General features: G+C 36.4%; 1 protein-coding gene across 1 annotated transcript; it reads right to left on the bottom strand.

Annotated features, from left to right (window-relative positions):
* Positions 1-1,424: 1,424 nt before the first annotated feature.
* LOC128209645 (probable methylmalonate-semialdehyde dehydrogenase [acylating], mitochondrial) lies at positions 1,425-17,396 on the bottom strand. The gene is made up of 13 exons (XM_052913770.1): positions 17,288-17,396; positions 12,483-12,521; positions 11,865-11,939; positions 10,472-10,633; positions 8,888-8,966; positions 6,249-6,403; positions 5,641-5,788; positions 5,138-5,202; positions 3,718-3,774; positions 3,417-3,476; positions 2,815-3,126; positions 2,338-2,616; positions 1,425-2,051 (listed from the first exon to the last, which is right to left on the bottom strand). The coding sequence occupies exons 1-13, from the start codon at positions 17,321-17,323 to the stop codon at positions 1,950-1,952; spliced, it is 1,569 nt and encodes a 522-aa protein (XP_052769730.1). The 5' UTR covers positions 17,324-17,396; the 3' UTR covers positions 1,425-1,949.
* Between the last annotated feature and the right edge of the window lie 5,226 nt (positions 17,397-22,622).

The raw sequence follows: 22,622 nt of genomic DNA, 5'->3' as shown, positions 1-22,622 counted from the left end.
GTGAAAGATTTACTGCGATCTACTATCGTCTCATAAGGTAGCAATACCAAGTTTTCTGCACATTTCATTTAAATTAAACTCAGTATCCATCATTAGAACCATTGTTTTCGAAAAAAAATCATTGTTTTTTGGTATATTAAAACAATTGTATTAAATGTGTTAATATTTTTGGGGGAGTAAGAGTGCAACCTTAAGGCATGAGCAGATAAACAGCACATCACTATCTGTCCATGCAGACTGTCAAGGAAATCTTTATACCCACTGTAAACTTGATTTTTTAATAAGAAACATGAGCACTGCAACAGACTGCCAACCCTCGTTAGTTCGTCTTTCACTCAGTAAGGGGCATAACTCAACAAATCAGAATATCTCAAACAGATGAAGCTGGCTACGAAGTTCAGCTTTTTGGCAAGGATTTTGAAGGCTTCTTGATTATGGCCAACAGAACAGGTTTTGCATGACAACGCCAACAAAGATGACAACTCAATGTCTATAACAATGCCTAAACCTTTTCTCTCAAATAAATAAGAGTGTCAAACTGTCACAAGATAAATGGTAACTCTAAAAATTATAATCATTGTTTAAAGTTGGTGTAATGAAAGCAATTCAAGGCCCATACTATGGAGTGACTGGTGACCTGGCCTAGATATTCTGATCATACACATGTTGATGATCGAACAAAAGCTTCTCATGTTAGAGCATTGACAACTTAGTGGACACCGACCTGCTGCTGGTGAATTCACAGTACACCTTATGACATGTGCATAATGAGTAAATATGTTTATAATTCCTTCACTTCACAACACAAAGTATTGAAACATATGCATATAATTGATTAAGTAATGAATTGCGGGGTTGATGTCATTTTCGGGGTATGAACGCAATTTGGCTGGTCAAAGTGTGTGGGGACTCCACGTATACTCTGACCAGCCCAACTGCCTTCATATCCCCGATAATGACATCAATCCCGCAATTCATTACTTGTATTTACATTAATTGTTCATTATTTCATTCAAGAATTGTTAAAACAATACTTCATTTTATTTAAGAAAAACTTTCAGTAATCCGATTGTAACCGGAAACATTTTATCAAACGACGTCACAATAACATGAGAAAAGATCAAGAACTTGAAATCACTTTTAAACTTAAAATTAAAAAATCTAAAATGTTGATCTAAATTTTACGGCACCTGCTGACACAATACAAACAATAACAAGATAAAAAAAATCCATGTATATTGTTATGCGATGAATTGCGATCCGAACATATCCAAAGATGTTGCGTTCATCGGATGATAACCGCAATTGCCAAAAGGCAGTTCATTTAAGGAATGGAAGTTGAGGTGTAAATATTCGTTTTTGGGGACACTATCAAAATGAATAAATACCCTGACTTGCACAAATGTAAGGGTAACAAAAGTAAAGACACTGATAGTACTTTATTAACAGATCTGTTTGAATACTGGTGGCACGCAATAAACAAAATTATGTTCAATCAAACAAGTTCTATAAATTCAAATCTTACGGAAAAAATAATATCCATAGCCGTTCAGTTTTTCAATCCATAACAGTTAATTCATACACTCATAACAGTAAAATGCACACATATGAAAAAACATCTGTAATGTATGCTTGTATAGTCAATATATACAAATATCACATGACTTGCAGGTTGAGTAGTTCACAAAACACAAAACATAACACATTCAAAAGTGAATCATGATTTGAAAAAGTAACTTTATGACAAGAAACACCATCCTTAAATATTAAAAGAAAATCCAAATATTAAATGGTGCACATGATTTACAAAACATTCCAGATTTGTAACCATAACAATAATTTTTCATGGGCCAAACAAATGGCTTCAAAACGAAACAGTTTTTGTTCATAACTGCAGTAGGAGTTGTTAATTCAACCCAAAGTTCACCTCACTTTCTAAAGAGCATGTTTTACTTCATGGTGGGCATAGCAACTGCTGGCTTGGTATCAGTGGCATCCTCATCTCTCCACATCTGGGTCACTGTCTTCATCTGAGTGTAAAAGTTCAAGCCCTGCAAACAGAAAATGTGTAATGAATATGACAACAAAAATTAAGACATGTCTATTTTGATCTGTATCAATATTTGTAGGACCTGAACAAATAAGTGTTCAAAATGTAAAGGCCAAACAAACATTTAGTACATCAATTCAAGTTTGCTCATTTAGTTAAAGTATTACTTGCTTCATGAAAATATATTTAAGGAATATAAGCTAAAATCACTATAAGGTTTGAGGTGGTAGCTAACGTAGCTAATTTGTGTCTGTATTACAAAGGAACATCACTGCTATTATACTGACCTGCTTGCCATAGAAGTTGGTGTCCCCGAGGAATGAGCCGCGAGATCCTGTGAAGGAGAACATGGGAAGAGGGACGGGAATGGGCACATTGACGCCCACCTGGCCAACGTCTATCTCGTTGGTGAACTTTCTCGCAGTTGCCCCATTGTTAGTGAAAATGGCCGTGCCATTGCCATAAGGATTGTTGTTAATGACGTTGATGGCATCATCCAAAGTGTCCACCTCCAAACTGACCAACACTGGTCCGAATATCTCCTCCGTGTAACACTTCATGTTTGGCTGGAATGTAATCGGGAAAACTGCTGAAATGTGTCAGGACACATAGCGAGAAATTTGTGTTGGTTGTTCACATATCATAAGCAAATGCTATGAGAAATTTGAAGAAATATAAAAAAATGTTCCTATAATCTTACACCTGAGCAGAGATATGGTGAACATATAATTACTTTATGAGTAAAAATGAGAGTTCTGCCATACCTTGACATTGTGGAGGATGCATGGTCCAACAAAGTTTCCATTTTCATATCCAGGCACTTTGACATTTCTACCGTCAAGCAAGAGAGAAGCTCCCTCATCTACTCCCGACTGTACAAGATCACACACTCGTTTCTTTGACTCCGGTGAGATCACTGGGCCCAAGTCAGTATCTGGCTGGTCCCCAGCATTCACTCGCAACTTCTTGGCCCTCTCTACCAGTTCTGGGATCCAGTTTTTGGCTTCTCCTACAAACACTGCTGTAGATAGGGCCATGCACCTCTGGCCTGCTGCTCCAAAAGCCGCTCCAACCAACTTTAACATCAATATATTTTTCATCAGGACAAAATGCTAATGCCAATTTAATACAACATTGCTGAAGGCTTTTAATAAACTTGTTTCATGTTTGAATTAGATGACAATGTAAGATTATAAATGTAAAGGAAGTTTAAGTCTATTTCATAATGAATATCAGATGTACATGTAGACTGTAGAGACTTCCTAATATAACCTATTCTTCTATTTCAACAGTATTTTACAAACAGTGTTGTCCCAAGTTTGTTTTCATTTTACAGTTAATATCCAAATAAGGTTGTATAAACCACCTGGTTCAGAGTATTTTCTTTGTTAGCATCCGGCATCACTACACCGTGGTTCTTGGCACCCTGGAAAACACACAGCATTTCTACACTTTTGTTTTGAAGCTATGGATGAATCAGTATGAGAATAGTGTTGGTAATGCACTTGATAGCACAAAATAGTGGGGGGTTTTCTTTCAGATAAAAAAAATATATGAATAGTATGGGAGCTTGTATGGTAGACAAGAGTTAATTTCACTTTTATTAATATCTCAATATGATATTTATTTACAAATTAAAGCTACATGTATTTGGTTTCCCATCTTACCATGTTGGACTGCACTCGTTTTCCATTCTTTGATCCCCTCTCGTAAATGTACTTTCCCTGAATAAAACAACATTGACTGCATGATTATGTGTGAACTCAAAAGAATGAAAATACAGTCCAAACTCGTTATGTCGACTTTGTCGGGACCTAGGGAAAAAAGTCGAGATAACGAACATTTGACACATCCGAAATACAAAAAGTATAACCAATCCAAACACATATGAGTTTGATACATGTCCGACATCCAACTGGAATTCAACGGTGTTTTTACGGTCGTGGAAACAGCAAACGTATTATTTAAAAATAAAGTGATACAAAAATGAATTATTTGTGCCAAATTAATTTTATTCACGTTTACAGATTACACAAATTAAATATTAAACCACAATTGCATACACTTGTATATTGTAAGAAAATGGTAAAGCACATATGTTATGCCCGTTTGTGTTCTACGTGCAGTATAGAGAAATTACTTCGTCACGTAACTTTCAATGTTGACGATTTTTTACGATGATGTCTTTGTCGATTTAAATTGTGCGTTTTAATGTATTGCTTGATCAATAAAAGACTGTAATCAAAAACATAAACAAACACCTTTAATTAATTATTCACGCTAACCCATTAACCTCCAATTATGAAAGTTTGTTATTTTGACACACACGGTAATTTAGCAACATGCCGCAAGCCTCCATGACAACTTTTACACCTACACCTCGATCTACAGTTCGACATAAGGGACAAGGGAAATGTGTGAAATTCGACCACTGGGACTGAAATAGGAGGTCGACATAGCGAACAAATCGAGATAGAAAAAGTCGACACAAGCAGATTTATTTTATATAGAATAAGAAGGAATAAATTCGGGACTGGAGAAAAAAGTCGACATAACCGGAAAGTCAACATATCCGACGTCGACATAGCGAGTTTGCACTGTATGTTATTAAAACTTAAATTCATCAAATATATTTTTGCAACTGCAAAAAGAAGCAAAGGCAAAATATACACCTTGCATGTCAGCATGTATCAACATACTTCCCAGTGACCTCCATAAAATAAGTTACGAGTCAGAGCTCTGGATAAGCAGCGTATTTGTATTATCATGATATTAAAATATCAAAAAAGCAAACAATATTTTGTTATAAACAAAAATTCACTAAAAATGTTATAAAAACGTAGCATATTTTTCGAGGCCCTAATAATATCAAAATTCCCATGAATCCATCAATGGATTTACAATTGTCTGAATAAAACACCAGCAAATTTGACAACAGATATCACCGCCCTCGGCATTTCTAGGTAACATCAACAGAATCAAAGTCCAGTTGTCCTGGGACAGACAAATTGATGGATCAACCAACAAAGGAGAAATAAATTTCAATTTTGACATTATTTCTCAGAGTTTATGATAATAGATACTTACAGCCTGGTCTGACCCCACAAATGAGACAGCTTTGATGTCTGGGTCATCCAAGATGAAATTCACAGCTGTAAAAGATAATCTCATGCATGAATATATGGCCAAGATACAAAACAGATTTCAAACCCTAGAAATGTACAATCAAAATGCCAATACTTTGAGGGCTCAGCACAACACAGGCCTAAATCCATATCAAATAGAACGAGTTACAAAAGTCTTGATATGTAGTTTTAGTTTGAATATATCCACGGCTGTATTCAACAACCACCTTATATTTCACTTAATATTATTTGTCTTAGGATAAGAATTATATTAAATACGACCCAAGATACAGCTCAAATAACATGCATGTTTTCCTACATAACGAGTATGATTCAAAGCACCTCCTGCTTAAGAAAAATATGCCCATCTACTTATCCTTGAATTCATTGTCACATACTTATTTGAACTGCATTCCAAACTAATGAACCAATCAGTGAAGCCTTCTCCCATGCAATTACACGTACCATCATGTGCCCCATGTATGACGTTAACGCAGCCATCGGGAAATCCAGCGTCCTGCATTAACTGCATTAGGAGCATGGTACATCCAGGGTCACGCTCCGATGGCTTCAGCACCATGGTGTTTCCTGTGATCAGGGCTGTCGGGAACATCTGGGCAAATAAATGAGCAAAGGAGCTTTTTAATTTGCTGGGATTGTTACAGCCTACAAGTTTTACATAACTAACTAAAGGTCAAAACAATTTTATATCACTTTCTGATGAATCTCTGATATTCTGTTAAAACTATAAATAACTGTTTTAAGTTAAAAACAACAACAGTGATCAAACAAACTAAACAGAATATAGTCTGATTAGGTTACTTCTTAATTCTGTTAAATTTATAAATTGTAATGCATTACACTTCATAATATAAATGATATTAATACATTCTGTTTCATTATTTATCTAATTCAACGCTATCACTTGACATACTATTATTAGTAATAAAACTAGTTAAACTAAACAAAATACTCTTCAACATAATGTTTATTTGATTAGGAATTCATGATAAATCACTCAATGAAATTATTTTCATATCAAACATCACAAATAATGGATGCTCTTTGTTTACCCAGAGAGGAATCATGGCAGGGAAGTTAAAAGGTGTAATGCCAGCGGTGACCCCTAGAGGGACTCGGATGGTGTATGTGTCCATGTCCTTGGCGATTCCAGTCATTGTCTCCCCAAGTTGGAGGGACGTGATGCTACAGCAGTGCTCAACCACCTCTGTAATATTAATTTCATGATGCTACCCAGTATTCTACCCAGGAAATTCTTAACGGATGTCATTCAGCCATAGGGTGGCTCTTCAGGATCCGGAAGTTTTAGGCTAGTCAATTGTTTAGGACTTCCTGGTTTTACGTCTAGGCCCATGACTCCTTGTTTTAAATAGCACACAAAACATATTACAATACAAAGCTTTACATTTGCTTTCTACAAAAATAAACAGAAAAAAGATTATTGACAAGAGCTGTCACAGTATGTGACGAATGCCCCGAATGTGACATTGACCCATGAACAAGGTCAGTACATGAAAAGTTGACCTTGCCTTTACGTGTTAAATACATATGGCAAGTTATTTTAAATTGCCACTGAACATAAAAAAAATACCACCCATACTTGACAACCTACACTCTTATGTCCTTATATTCAGCATTCCATTGTGAATAAACACTAAGTGTATCTTTCACCTTAGAGGTAGGGACATGGGTCTTGCACCCAACACATCAATTTGGTATATCAAACACATGTGGCAAGTTATTTTAAAATCTGTCCATACAAGAGAAAGTTACAGGCCGGACACGACAACCTATACTCTATGTCCTTATATGCAGCATTCCATTGTGAATAAACACCTAAGTGTGACCTTGACCTTAGAGGTATGGACATGGGTCTTGCACGCGACACGTCATCATGGTATGTCAAACACATGTGGAAAGTCATTTTAAAATCTGTCCATACAAAAGAAAATAACAGCCCGGACACGACAACCTATACTCTTTGTACTCATATGCAGCATTCCATTGTGAATAAACACTAAGTGTGACCTTGACCTTAGAGGTAGGGAACGGGTCTTGCACATGACACGTAGTCTTGGTATGTCGAACACATGTAGCAAGTTATTTTAAAATCTGTCCATACAAGGGAAAGTTATAGCCCGGACACGACAACCTATACTCTATGTACTTATATGCAGCATTCCATTGTGAATAAACACTAAGTGTGACCTTGACCTTAGAGGTAGGGACACGGGTCATGCTAAGGACACGTCGTCTTGGTATGGCAAACACAAGTTTTTTTAAAATCTGTCCATACAAGAGAGAAAGTTACAGCCCGGACACCAGTTATTGAGCCGGACACACGGACGGTGCGATTTTAATATGCCCACCTTCGGGGGCATAATAAGCACAGACTGGATTTGTATTTGGATAACAACACTTAAAATTCCTGCTCCCAAAACTATTTTTTAATTGAACCTGAAAACAAATATCAGGTACAAATAACCTCATACAAATATTAATGATGTAATGAAACAGTCTAAGAGTTAAAATACAAGAGTTAAAAGTAATTTTAAACAAGAGCACCGCGAACCGGAGCATAATACGCCCGAAGAAGAATCGGCTTGAGGTCTTAAATAAACATTTAGGTTATGCTAGTATACTGCTTACTAGGTGTGAAGTGTTTACAACAAAGGCTTAAACTTCCAATATTGAAACGGAATTGCTAACGCCCCCCAGTGAAATTAGCCTTTGAGGTACGGACCTGAAAAGCATGCTTGACAAATCCTTTTAATGTAGAGATGATTTGTATAAAGTTATTTGAAAATTGCTTTAGTAGTAACCCAGTTATGGCCTGGACATGGAATTGTTAACGTCCCCCCCATGGTGATTCTAGTGTTTGAGGTATGGACCTGGAAATTGCGCGCGACACATCCTTTTAATGTAATGATGCTTTGTATAAAGTTTTTTGAAAATGACTTTATTAGTGACCAAGTTGTGGCATGGACACGGATTTGCTAACGCACCCCCATGGTGATTCTAGTCTTTGAGGTATGGATCTGGAAATTGCGCGCGACACATCCTTTTAATGTAGTGATGATTTGTATAAAGTTATTTGAAAATCGCTTTATTAGTTACCAAGTTATGGCCCGGACAGGGAATTGCTAACGCCCCCCAGTGAAATTAGCCCTTGAGGTACGGACCTGGAAAGCATGCTTGACAAATCCTTTTAATGTAGAGATGATTTGTATAAAGTTATTTGAAAATTGCTTTAGTAGTAACCCAGTTATGGCCTGGACATGGAATTGCTAACGTCCCCCCCCCATGGTGATTCTAGTGTTTGAGGTATGGACCTGGAAATTGCACGCGACACATCCTTTTAATGTAATGATGCTTTGTATAAAGTTATTTGAAAATGACTTTATTAGTGACCAAGTTGTGGCCCGGACACGGATTTGCTAACGCACCCCCATGGTGATTCTAGTCTTTGAGGTATGAACATGGAAATTGCGCGCGACACATCCTTTTAATGCAGTGATGATTTGTATAAGGTTATTTAAAAATCGCTTTATTAGTTACCAAGTTATGGCCCGGACACGGAATTGCTAACGGACGGACAGACGATGGAGGCCATAACATAATACGACCCTTCGGGCGTATAAAAAGCCTTTTTGCCAGATAGTCAAACTACAAATAGCAATTGTGTACATACGGAGTCCCCTCATGACATCTCCCTCCGCATCAACCAGAGTCTTGCCCTGCTCCAGGGTGATAGACTTGGCCAGTTCACCCTAAAATATACAAGTGCTTCTTAATTTGGAGTTTTATTGTCAGATACCACATCCACACAAATACAGTACAGTAAAACTGCGGTCTTTCGAACAAGCGGTCGTTCGAGAACCGGCGTTCCCTCGAGGTCGGAGCTTGGTCCCAAACTTTTTTCCTTCTATTTTCATATAAAATATACCTACGCTGCATCGAAACCTAATTATGTCAAGGAGTCGAGCAATATTCTCGGTCCCAAGTACACAATTCATGCACAAAACCTTATGGCTCCCTCGAGGACATAATTTCACACGTTTTCCTGGACGCGTGTTCCAAAATAAACAAACAATTGCTAGGTATCCAAATTTTCGCAAGTTGTAAAAATTGCAATGATAGTTGAAAGGCAATTGATAAGGTGTGAAAAACCGTTTAACACTGTTTACGCATGACAGATATTAGTTGATATGGGCATTTTAGAAGATGAGACGTAAATGACGAGAAGTTAATTGTGAGAAATGTAAATGAGTAATAAAAATAGGAATAAACACTACCGTATCAATTCAACATCGGAATCTCTGAAAATAATTCCTTTTTGGCACTTTGCTTTGCAATATGGCCATTTTGTAAAAAAAATTGATTTATTGATTTATTGATATTTCTTTTACATTTTATATTTAATATACATAATTATAGTAAACGACAGCCTTTGAACATATGAGCGATTTCCACAATGCAACACATAATTGGTGTCTTAGTAAACAGACTACTTCATACTTGAAATACACTGAAATATATTTCATAACAGACTGGAGAATTGAAAATCGGGTCGTTCGAAACATCGGTTCCCTCGAGGTTTAGGCTCAGTCCCCTGCGACCTCAAGCAATCGCAGTTTTACTGTAGTTTTCTTTCGAAAGAAAAGCAAGTGACGGAACCTTGAAATAACTACATTCAAATGCCACCTGTCTACATTCATACAGCTATTCCTGCAACTGAACCCAAATTGGCAATACATTCTTTACCAATATATGTTTTATCAAAAGACAGGTTTTTTTGTATAATAGGGTTATTAGTACTGCGTTTTGAGGTTGTATTCGACTCGAGTGGATTTTTGCAGATTAGGATTTCACGAGGCGCAAGCAGACATTCCTGATCAAAGCGCAGAACTAACAACCCTTTTATTATATACATTACTGGTTGTATCACTTAAAAGCCACATGTTTTCATAATAAATGTCATTTTAACGACACACTATTTGTTTTTTATGACATCATTTTAACATCGCGCAACGATACTTGTTATGACGTGACGTCACAAGAGTGGAATACGGCCATATTGCACTGGAGTGGAATACGGACTACCATATTTTGTGATATGTATTGTGTGTGGATTTATAATGGGTATATAATAAATTTGATTATCATTTTTAATTCTCAAAGGACAAAGTTTGGAAATCTGCCAACCAATCCATACTAGTGTTTAAATGGACATATTCCCCTGTAAGGGTACATATTGCATGTGTCCTGTACGCACCATATTTTTCTTGATGAGATCCTGGAAGCGGAACATGCACTGTTGGCGTGTGAGGACAGTTGTCTGAGACCATTTCTTGAAAGTCTGCTTGCACGAGTCCACTGCTGCCTGCATCTCAGCCTGGGTTGCTTGGGGGACCCGTGTTATCACCTCGTTTGTTGCCTTATTAGGACACATGTAGGATTATATAACCTTGTATAGATACTAATTTAATAATCATACTTTAATGTTACATTACCATGTTTCCAACACAGTGTCTCATGACACATCAGTGACACCTGCACAAACAAACTAGGCAATTACTTTAGGAAAATACAACTTATATCTAAGTTCTGTGATATGTCAACTTACACCTGAATTACAGGATGAATTTTGAGTTGTTGATTTGGAAGGTCCTTGATGAAAACTTCAGAAAACTTGAAAATGATTACTAAAATTTCATTTTGTAAGCAGTTCACGAATGTGCAATGGTTAGCAAAGAGACATTTATGCCAAAGAAAGTTATTATTTATTTTTGCTTTACTAAGTGGTTAAGTCAGCAACTAGGCCAATGCAATTTAATTATTTTGTTAAGCAAAAATAAACATTTCTTACAATTTACATGACACAAAGACTTTTGAAGTAATTTTGTTCTAAACTTTTTATCATTTCCGCCAACATCAATAGAAAGCTAATTACAAACCTTGTGATAATATTCATAACTTATGAATAAAATCTCTGGTGGATTAAAAACAATTGTTCATGTATTTATGTGATATTGTCAGAAAGATATGGGTTTTAATTGATATTTTATGATAAATTAAGTAAACCAAAACTTCAATGCACTCCTTTTCATTAAAATGCTAGACAAATTCTTTAAATACGCTTCTCTTATCATGCTTTATATTTGCATTTTTGTTATTTGTATATATGCAGGCAGGACATACATTTGACATGTGGGATCATCAATAGACATTAGACAGTGCATGCATTTTTATAATGTAGCAAACAATAATAACATCAAATTAAATGTATTTTTAATACTTGTGCAAATAATGTTTTGTTTCTCTTCTTTAATTAATTAAGATATACAATTTAAGATGACAGAGCATAAATTAATTGGACCATATATTCAGCCAAGAGGCAAATGTATGAGCAGACATGAAGAAACACTGTTCAATGTCACCGTTCAATGTCAGCCTTAACTCATTATCAATTCAAAGTGTTTGTGTTTAATCTCAGAGGAGAATAAAATCTAGCAAAGATAAACATGAGTTATTAAGCAGTGTATGAAAACTAGGCCACCACACAATAACATTACCGTTATCAACATTTTACTTTAATTTGACTATTTCTAAACATTTCAATTAAGCTTAACTAATATACCAGAACTACGAAATAAAGTATGTCCTACTGGGTTGTGTAGATCTATCCATCTGTCTGTCTTTGATTCCACAAATTTCCCATTGAGGAAAAGTTTTGTTGTAGGCTGAAAATAAAACCTCTGTCAATAACAATTTCAGAACAAGTGGAATAGTTTTAAATGTGTTTTTTTAAAACAAACCACACGTTACTGTTTGGCTTCAAAATTTGTAACAAAGGTGATTAAGTACAATAATAATATTATATAATTTTTATTGGTGCTTGGTGTGTGGAGTAGGAGTTAAAGTACCATAGGAAAAATCTGAATGATTATGAAGAGCCGAGCAAGCGACACAATTTACCAGTAGCCATTTTAAGCCATTAAGATTTTATCTAATACTGATATTTTCAAAATGTCTTAGATTGTAACTTATTTTCAGCAGGTGTGATAATGACATCATGTTCATTCCGCTGTAAAACTACAAATCCTAAATCTAAGCATGGTACTTGTTGAAAACTGATTGGCGATTTCATTAATAAGCAAAATGATTTTAACAAAGTGTAACAAATGATTTCCTTTCCTTGACAACAATTCAATATACATGTACAGTTAAGCCTACCAAGTTTGAACATTCAAATTCAAATAATAACAAGTCTCACTGCTACTTACAGCTGCGGATGAATAATATCTACAGGCCCTCCCAAGACCCTAAAAGACAAAATGTAAACATGTTAGTTATAATGTTTGATTTTTCACAAGCTGCATAATTTTACATTCCTTCATAGTGTATATGTGAATTTTTTTAGCTAAAATGCCATTTCCGGAAATCTTATTCCAACTAGAGATTGCTTTTTTGAAAAAGCGGTTGTCTCCCCTATTGTGTGGTTGTAGCTGAGAAAAAATAAATGATGGACATAAAATTTGTAATTTTGGACTGGAGACAAACCAACAGTGAAGTTTGGTTTATTCACCCATATTAAATAGTAAATAGAAAAAAGTGTTGTTGATTAATCTTGGAAAATGTAAACAAAGTTTGTATTGTATGAAGTTCCTGGGCCCAAGCATCTACATGATCAACTTACATACCAAGTATGAAGTTCCTGGGTGCAAGCATTCTTTAGTTACTGAGCGGTACAACTGTTTCTTCACCTCAAGGTCACGGTGACCTTGACCTTTGACCTATTGGTCTCAAAATCAATAGGAGTCATCTACTACTCATGAACAACTAGCATATTAAGTATTAAGTTCCTGGGTACAAGCGTTCTATATTTATTGAGCAGAAACCATTTTTTAGGTCACTGCCAACATATCGTTTTTACCTGAAAGTAACCTTGACCTTTGACCTAGTGATCTCAAAAGCAATAGGGGTCATCTACTAGTCATGAACAACTAGCATACCAAGTATGATGTTCCTGGACCCAAAGGATCTTTAGTTATTGAGCGGAAACCGTTTCTTCACATCAAGGTCACAGGGACCTTGACCTTTGACCTAGTGATCTCAAAATCAAAAGGGGTCATCTACTAGTCATGACCAACTAACATACCAAGTAGGAAGTTCCTGGGTGCAAGCGTTCTTTAGTTATTGAGAGAAAATGAAGTGTGACGTACAGACTGACTGACGGAATGACTGACTGACGGACAGGGCAAAAACAATATGTCTCCCCATGAATGGGGGAGACATAAAAATATTAGGAAACATGATGAAAATTACACAGAGCAGTCTGGTTTTGAATTAAAAATCCAACTTTTCGATTCATTCTACAAAACAAAACAGACCGAAAATTAAAATCTGTGGAAACTGAACGGCTTTGCATGACAGTAATGGAAAAAATTTAAGACCAATGAGCCCAGATTCATGATCCCACAACCTTTGAATAATGTTAACCTATGTCTCTTACATGCAACATGTCGTCTTCTCATGTTGAACATATTGAAAAGTTATCTTATGGTCAAATAACAGCCTGGACAAACCAAATTACTAGGAGTAGTTTTTGACTACACATGACCTTGACTTAGAGATTATTAATATAAACATTATGACCAACTTTCATGAAGATACAGACTTTTAAATGTGACCTCTAGAGTGTTAACAAGCTTTTTCTTAAATTTGACCTGGTGACCTAGTTTTTGACCGCATATGATCCAGATTCGAACTTGGCCTAGAGCTAATCAATATAAACATTCTGACTAAGTTTCATGAACAAACAGTCATAACTGTGACCTCTAGGGTGCTAACAAGCTTTTCCTATGATTTGACCTAATGACCTAGTTTTTGACCACACATGAGCAAGATTTAAACTTGACTTAGAGATTATTAGTATATAAACATTCTGACCAACATTCATGAAGAAACATTTATAAATGTGACCTCTAAGAGTGCTTGCAAGCTTTTCCTTAAATTTGACCTGGTGACCTAGTTTTGGACCACACATGACCCAGATTTAAACTTGACTTAAAGATTATCAATATAAACATTCTGACCAACTTTCATGAAGATAAGTCATAAATGTGACCTCTACAGTGTTAACAAGCTTTTCCTTCAATTTGACCTGGTGACCTAGTTTTTGACCCCACATGATCTGATTCGAACTTGACCTAGAGATCATAAATATTAACATTCTGACCAAGTTTCCTGAAGATACAGTCATTCATGTGACCTATATAGTGTACACAAGCTTTTCCTTCAATTTGACCTGGTGACCTAGTTTTTAACCCAAAATGACCCAATATCGTACTCGACCAAGATTTTATTGAGGGTAACATTCTGACCAAGTTTCATTAAGATTGTGCCGCAATTGTGACCTCTAGAGTGTTAACAGTCAAATTGTTGACGACGTTCTGTATCGAACATTAACAATGAGGCATAGCTAAAAGGTACTCAGGCGCGCACACATATACACAAAACAAGAGGCCCAAAAGGGCCTATGCTCTACTGGCATGGCTCTTGTGGTCATTTTCAATCCAGAGCATGTATGTTTGAGTAATAGGCAACAAATATATAGTTCACTTTTAGTGTTTGGGTTAGCTAAAAACGCTGCACGTTCAACATCTGAGGACAGGAAGTGTTGTAAGCAGATTAGTTGCATAAACTATTTTAATATGTGCCAAGTAAAGGTAATCTGAGGGTAAAAAATATTTGCTTTTAAAAATGTACTCATCGTCAAAATTTCATTTCTGTAGCTTTAAAAATAAATAAATAGTCGGTCAAAGGTCTAAGTCAAGGACATCTGAGGACAACATTAATGCTTGTTTGCAAAACTGTTCACATGGTCAAAATTTCATTACTGTAGCTTTAAAAATTAATAAGTAAGTCAAAAGGGGTGTGGCCAGCTTTTGCCCAAGGGGCATTATTTCATATGTTTTCAATTGCATCATATGATGCTCCACAACACATATCAAAGGTATGGGCCTTTGATAGGTTTGAAGCAAGAAGATTTTGAAAATATTTCTTAAATAAATCTCTAGGAAAATTGTGACACCCAGGGCAGTGCCAGTTTTGACCCAAGGGGCATAATTTGAACATACATGGTAGTGGACCACTAATTAAAGCCTTGTTTAAAATAGCAAATAGCAAGGATTTGCATAGTGGTTTCAGACAAAAAGGTTTTTAACCTTTCCCAATTTAAGGGGGGAGGGGGGGGGATTCCGTCCCTTCTTTTCTGAACTCTTCCCTGGGCCTCCGCCAACGTCGCCCAAGTCGTTTGCATTTGCCGCACTGGTCCCTTGCAAGACAATATCCATGGGGGGGGGGGGGGGGCAGTAATGACCCCAGGGGCATAATTTGAACAAACCTTCACAAGCAATTGTGACTTTACATGTAAACTTGGCTAAAAATAGACTTCCCTCATGTAGTCTTGGCTAAAAATAGACTTAGCTTAAAATAGCATTTTTTATACTTTCAAGACCCATAATCCAGGCATGCATGGGCAAATCTGGCTGGTTTTCAAAAGGAACCGAGTTCAAATGGATATCTAAATACTGTACAAGTTTCAACGAGATACAATCAAAACTGAAGACTGTATCATGTTCACAAGCAATTGTTTACAGACGAACTGATTTTTTAATACTTTCAAGTTCCATAATCTAGGCATGCATGGTCGGATCTGGCTGGTTTTCGAAAGGAACTGAGCTCTAATGAATATCTAAATACTGTACAAGTTTCATCGATATACAATCAAAACTGAAGACTGTATCATGTTCACAAGCTAGTGTTTACACAATAGCATTTTTTTATACTATCAAGGGCCATAATCTAGGCATGCATGGGCGGATCTGGCTGATTTTCGAAAGGAACCGAGCTCTAATGGATATCTAGATACTGTACAAGTTTCATCGAGATACAATCAAACCTGAAGACTGTATCGTGTTCACAAGCAATTGTTTACAGATGCACGGACGCACGAACACATGGACGCTCGGATGCACATACTACGTACACATTACAATCGCATAAGCTCTTCTGGCCTTTTATGCACATTATTTATTCAAATGAGACGCAAATTGCCAATTGATTGAACTTCTCCTGTCTGATAACTACACACTAATTGGTATGCCTACTTACCTCATTCATCTCTACTGAACAAGGGCAACTTACCACAGAAAATTCATGGTTCTAGGTCTTACAATTCTCGTTTCATTGAGCAGTTTTTATAAAAACTGTTGACATTAACCTTGACCTTTGAGCTAATGAGCTCAAAACAATATGGCTAATTGGCAACCTACATGTACCACTTAAATATTTCAGAGTTCATAGTCTAAAATAATAAACATTCAAAATGCGATTCTATTAATCCCTTAATATCTAAATGGGTTTGTCAAAGAACAGGGAGGCTTTGAAAATATCAAAATTGTATTTAATACTTAATGCTTGAAGCAGATAAAAGATTATATTCATATTTCACCAAGTAATTGAAAAAAGTATTTTGCACAAAAATATGTATTAAATCTACTAAAAAAAAAGGAAAAAAGGTTTTACCTCATAAATTAATTGTGGTAAAAAAGCTTCAAATGAAATGGACAAAGGTATTCTAAATGTTAACTGCTTACATAATTGTTCGTAGGATATTTACTTTTATGTGCATGGAACTTAAATGAATTATTATTTAATGGTAATTTAGCTTGTTTTTTATGAACTTTATTAGACATAATAATTTGATATGCTTTAATGCACCAGTCAATTGTAACCACTGCCCCTGAGGATTTCCGCACAATACTCTTTAAAAAATTCGTCCACGTACAAATATTTGGACTGCTGACCGTCATCTACTGGTCAACGCAATTTCATGCAACATACAAAAAAAAACTTGTATTACTTAATGTTTGATGTCCACGAATGAGGCCGGAATTATAAAAGAGCTGTCACGATTTAACAAACATGTCATGGAAAACCTGTCCAGCAATATGGTAAATGGCAATCATATAAAATAAATGCAATCATGTTCAAAGCAAAACAATTACTTTTGGAGCAAAAATACCTGTTTAAAGATCGGAGATATTCTTGTCAGTGCCATTTCTTCTTCCACTGATAAGTTCAAGGTCAAGATTTCTAAGTGGTTTGATTGGCTGAGAAGTTCTTACCCCCAACAAAGAGTCAAAACGGTGTTGTGCTAAAAGGCTGACCAGAGCGCTGATTATATATATATATATATACTGATGGAAAATGCTGACCAGGCCAGCAAAAGGCTCATCAGAAAAATGAAAATGGAAACTTTTACTTGATATAGTATTGATATCTTTATAATTTATATGAGCGTTAAGTTGAAGATCGATTTTTTTATTATTTGTAGATAGAAAAGTATGCATAGACTACATCCAGGCCACGCCACGTGAAGGTGCTCTTGTCATGGCCCATGAGTGAGTGATTGAGTGATTGAGTGAGTGTAGATAGGCGGGGCCCCGTAAGCGGCGTAACTGCCCTATGTTTCATTCAAAATGATGAAAAATGGTGAAGTTATCTTTATTTAAAGTCTTTATTCGAAGCAAAATATTGCCTTCCGACGTAGCATTTATGACGCAATTTATCACGTGGTATACACACACTGATAATGGTGAAACTGAACTCCGAATTTCAAAGGCTACTTCAATTGTGTTTACATCATCATGAACACATTCTGGGGCATTGTGAATTCATTTTCGTATAACAGATGGAAATCGGAGAACGCGGTGAAAAACCAAATGTTCGGCCCTATACCGAACTCACATGCGCCCACGCCGGGAATCGAACGTGGGGTCGTCTTGGTGAAAAGTGAGCGTGCTTACCAGTGTGCTAACCGGACAACCAACCCGATAGTCGATAAAGTGTGACCCTAGGGCCATTTTTTCTAAAGAATAATGAATGTGTCGTAAGTCTATTTGGGTATAAATACATCCTTACGCAGGCCAAATCCTAATAGCCTCCATTACAACAATACAGTAATCAAGTTGTTAAATTAATCGACACAATCCAAGCTAAAGTCGCTATTTAAATATATTTAGATGTTGCGGTGTTAAGAAATATAGTAAGATACATTTGTACATGATGTTTTCAATATTTAAACCTACTCAAATGCTTGGATTAGAGAGTTAAACTCTGTTGTCAAGGAGATTTTTAAACTACATCAAAGATTCAATACTTAGTTAATTATGGTTCAGAAAATCATGTCTATATTCAGTAAAAACCATTATTGAAACGTTTGTGTTATGGTTGACAAGTATCAAAATATACAAATTGAGATGAAGAGTGCACTTAAATTGACTTAATTACGCTAAGTTAAAACAAATAGCATTTTTGATAATAGTTTGTGAATTATTCACACGCCCACAAAACCAGTACCATGCAAGTCACTTTAATTTAGGGTTTCATTTACTCATATTTACAAAGATATACATATTAAATTCATATCAATGGTTACCTATAAGTTAATTATTTAACAACAACAAACGATATAGAATGTAGCACATCGACATGATTGATTGTATTATTTAATATCATTATAAAATCAATATTTAATAACATTTTATTCTTAAAATACATATAAAAATAAACTATTCTTAGTGGATAAGTTCAAAATAAAACATAAAACTTCATTTTTTTATCAAAATATTTTCAATTCCATTTTTGATTATCCTGGTCAGCCTTTTTTCTGGAGACTTTTCCATCCATATCTATTTGGTCAGAATTCTGGTCAGCCTTTTAGTATCGCCCATTTAAGAAATCTGAGTGGTTTTGATTGGCTGAGAAGTTATTGCACTTAACAAAAGTCAAATCGGCTTTAATTAAAACGGTATTAACAGATGAAAAAGATTGTGCATACCAAATGAACTTTAGTTTGAACCACAAACTAGCCACTTAAGTATGATTGTATAAAACCCGTTGACGCGACCATGATGGCAGAAGTTTGCCCGGTTAGCTCAATTGGTAGAGCGTTGGACTCTGAATCGGACAACCCGGGTTCGATTCCCGGGCGGACCAGGTCACTTCTGTTGTGATTGGTTATGAAATCCTTTCTACGACCATTCGCACTGTACCACTGCCCATGGCATGTACAGAAGTTGTCAGTTCCTTGCAGAGGTGAAGGCACCTAGTACTGGTTCTGCCCAGGATAAGTGTGCGGTGGTTGAACTGTCACTCTGGGACCCTTCAATGTGCTCACGCCGGGACCCGGAGTATAAACTACTAACACCACCATGATGGCAGAAATAATGACCAAGCAGTTTTCGTCAGTTTTTACCAATGAGGGTGATACACCGCCACCTGAACTCGGAGAATTCCTTAACTTTACCATGATGCCCCGTCTATTCAAGTTACCACCGATGTCGTCCTGAAACTCCCAAAGCCACCGGACTTGACTCTTTAATCTCTCGATTTCTGAAAAAGCACATTATCTGGTACCAGCACTTACTTTTATGTTTTCAATACTCATTGGAACAAGGCAAAGCTGGAGACTGGAGAGCAGCAAACGTCTCAGCTATTTTCAAAAAGGGGATAAAAGCAAACCATCAAACCACAGACCAATTTCCCTAACTTCGCTGGCCTGTAAGCTCCTCGAGCACATCGTCCACAGAAACGTGATGCAGTCTGTGAGTAGGTTTGTATTTGGTTCCAGATTTAGTTCTTCGACTGCCACGACATCATTGATCAGCCTGTACCAACACGGTTTCAGAAAACGACGGTCCTGTGAGTCCCAACTGATCATGACACTGTGGTGTATGAAAAGTTATTTGATTGGATCAAAATCTTTCTAAGTAACCGAAGCCAGCGGGTCTCTCTTGAATGGAAATCCTCAATGTCTGCACCGGTAACATAAGGTGTCCACTAAGGAACCGTTCTCGGACTTCTCTTTCTTGGTGTACATCAATGACCAGACACAGTATGTTCAGTCTACCACTAGACTGTTTACCGATGACTCATTGACATATGGGATCATCAAGACCACTGCAGATTTTCAGCCCCTACACGACTACTTGAAAAACTTCAGCATTTGGGAAAAGAAGTGGCTTATGGAGTTCAACCCTGACAAGCGTTAGGTCCTCAGTATCTCTAACAAGCGAAGAACATACCCGCCGAACACACCATCAATGACAAGCAGTTGATCAAGTCAGAAACTGTTCTCACCAACAACCTCTCCTGGAATGCTCATGACAACCAAAAGGGCAATTAACACCACATCTTTCCTTAGCCGCAACTTATCATCATACACAAGGGCCACTCAAGAGGCCTGTTACAAAGCCTTTAAGTTGAATATGCTGTCACTGCCGGGGACTCCTACACACATGCCAACATCAACGGTTGAAGTTGTGCAACGCAGAGCCGCACCAGATTTGGAGGAAAAGGGCTTAAAGGCCTAGTTTAAGGAATATTAATTGCACTGATGTCACAGTAGGGGCGTATTTCATGTGTATTTGTTTATTGGCTCAGGGCCATTTAGGGTCCATTTCTATTATAAAGCCTCCAAAACTGCACAGCAGGATACTCAGATCGGAGATCTGATAAGACAATTAAGCAATTAGATAAAGATCAATACACAGAGGTTATTTACTATACAAACTATACAAGGTTTTGTTTTGTTTTTGTTTGTGTGTTTGTGGGTGCGGGGGGGGGGGCACTTATAGAAGGATTAAACTAGACCTATAAGCGATCAAGGTAGTAGACAACTTAATCGCTGTACCTAGCCAAAGCTTTCACTCACCGGGCGTGTTAACAAGAGGCATGAGATACATGACCCCCTACTGCAGAACAGCGGTACTGAACAAATCGTGAGCCTTGTCACAGCCCCACCTTGGAAGCCTTCGATGCTGGGATTGCGGGGATTGCGGTTGCACTGGTGTAACCACATACATTTTGTTTTAATCTGCTTTGAGACTTATCACTTGTGACCCTCCATTACTTGTGGAAGAAGAAGAAGAAGAAGAAGAAGAAGAAGAAGAAGAAGAAGAAGAAGAAGAAGAAGAAGAAGAAGAAGAAGAAGAAGAAGAAGAAGAAGAAGAAGAAGAAGAAGACGAAGAAGAAGAAGCAAAGGAGAGTATTATGATGACAGGTACATGCCTTTCACCCAGTATTGTTCAAATCAATATCAATAAATTAAATAAATAAATAACAATGGCCATTATGTGTTATGGAAAATATTTTGAAGACGGTCATGATCTTTGTGTATGTTTTTCGATTCCACGTAAATACCGTAACTACTTACATTACAGATTATGTAATTGAAATAAATATTCTTTTTATGTATAAAAATGTCGATCGAAATTCAATTTCAAGCCCATTAGTTTTGTTTACATTAAACCTTTTATATTATAATTCATATCAATGTACTGTTAAGAATAAAATATTGCGACTCAATTTTTCAAAAAATAGCAAGCTGCTACACTGTATCGGTAGCAAAATATATTGGAAGCATAATACATTGGCAAATGCATGTTTAATTGATTTAATATCAATACGACTTAGCCCCGAAATCCATTTATTAAACAGAATTAACGTATTGTCATGACCAGTTTTTATAAGGCAAAGGATTAAAAATTAAATCTCAAACCTAACAAAAGTGTTAGTTAACCATGGAATGATACATGTATGTGTGCGGTTAGTACAAAATACATGGGGAAAATAAGAATGTAAATAATACAAAATAATTTAAGATGGGCTAAAAAGGAATGTGAATTCTGAGTATTGGAGTAATGACGAAGTCTGAGAAGGATTCGGAGAAGGACAGTAAGGACAATGACAAGGACGAGCCGAACACGCCCGACAAAACTCCTAAGGAGAAGCGTCGTCGGGACATCCTCTATGGCAAGGGCGGTAAGTCACATGTCTAAGTATTGTCAGTGAGAATTTTGTCTTCAGATGTATTTCTTCTGTTTTGATTTTTTTCTATTATTTTTCTTTTGAAATAACTATAATTGTACTGATACAATGGTACTAATAAGCTTCGCGACATAGAACTACTGTGACAGAGCAACAGACAATACATTTATTCCATCTTGTTTGGGGAGGAGGGGAACTTCAACAAATTGCAATCTAATTTAAGCGACACATCTGATGCTAAACAAAGCTACTGAATCACATTTTTATTACTATATACGCTCAATATGTAAGCCTGCATGTGACAAAATCAAGAACCAAAACGTATTATTACACATGCTACGTGTAATATTTTTTTAACAAACCACACGTAAAGAGTAAAGCTCTTTAAACATGATGCCTATTAATTAGGTTCCACTAGTTTGCACTGTCTATCCCAATGCAGTTCCGAATTACATGTAAATTACAACTCCCCACTTGATGTAAAATTCCGTATTCGCTACTTAGTTACGTAAAATTATAAGCCTGAT

The sequence above is a fragment of the Mya arenaria genome, chromosome 11 (assembly GCF_026914265.1).
Source record: "Mya arenaria isolate MELC-2E11 chromosome 11, ASM2691426v1".
NCBI lineage: Eukaryota > Metazoa > Mollusca > Bivalvia > Myida > Myidae > Mya > Mya arenaria.
This window is presented reverse-complemented; position numbering and strand designations above follow the sequence as displayed.

Coding starts and splice junctions, on each gene's coding strand:
- LOC128209645 (XM_052913770.1), bottom strand. CDS start 17,323: ATGGCACTGACAAGAATATCTCCGATCTTTAAACAG. Junction 6,404..8,887: donor AGATGTCATGAGGGGACTCC/GTATGTACACAA, acceptor TTAATATTACAG/AGGTGGTTGAGCACTGCTGT. Junction 3,127..3,416: donor AAGAAAATACTCTGAACCAG/GTGGTTTATACA, acceptor TTGATGTTAAAG/TTGGTTGGAGCGGCTTTTGG.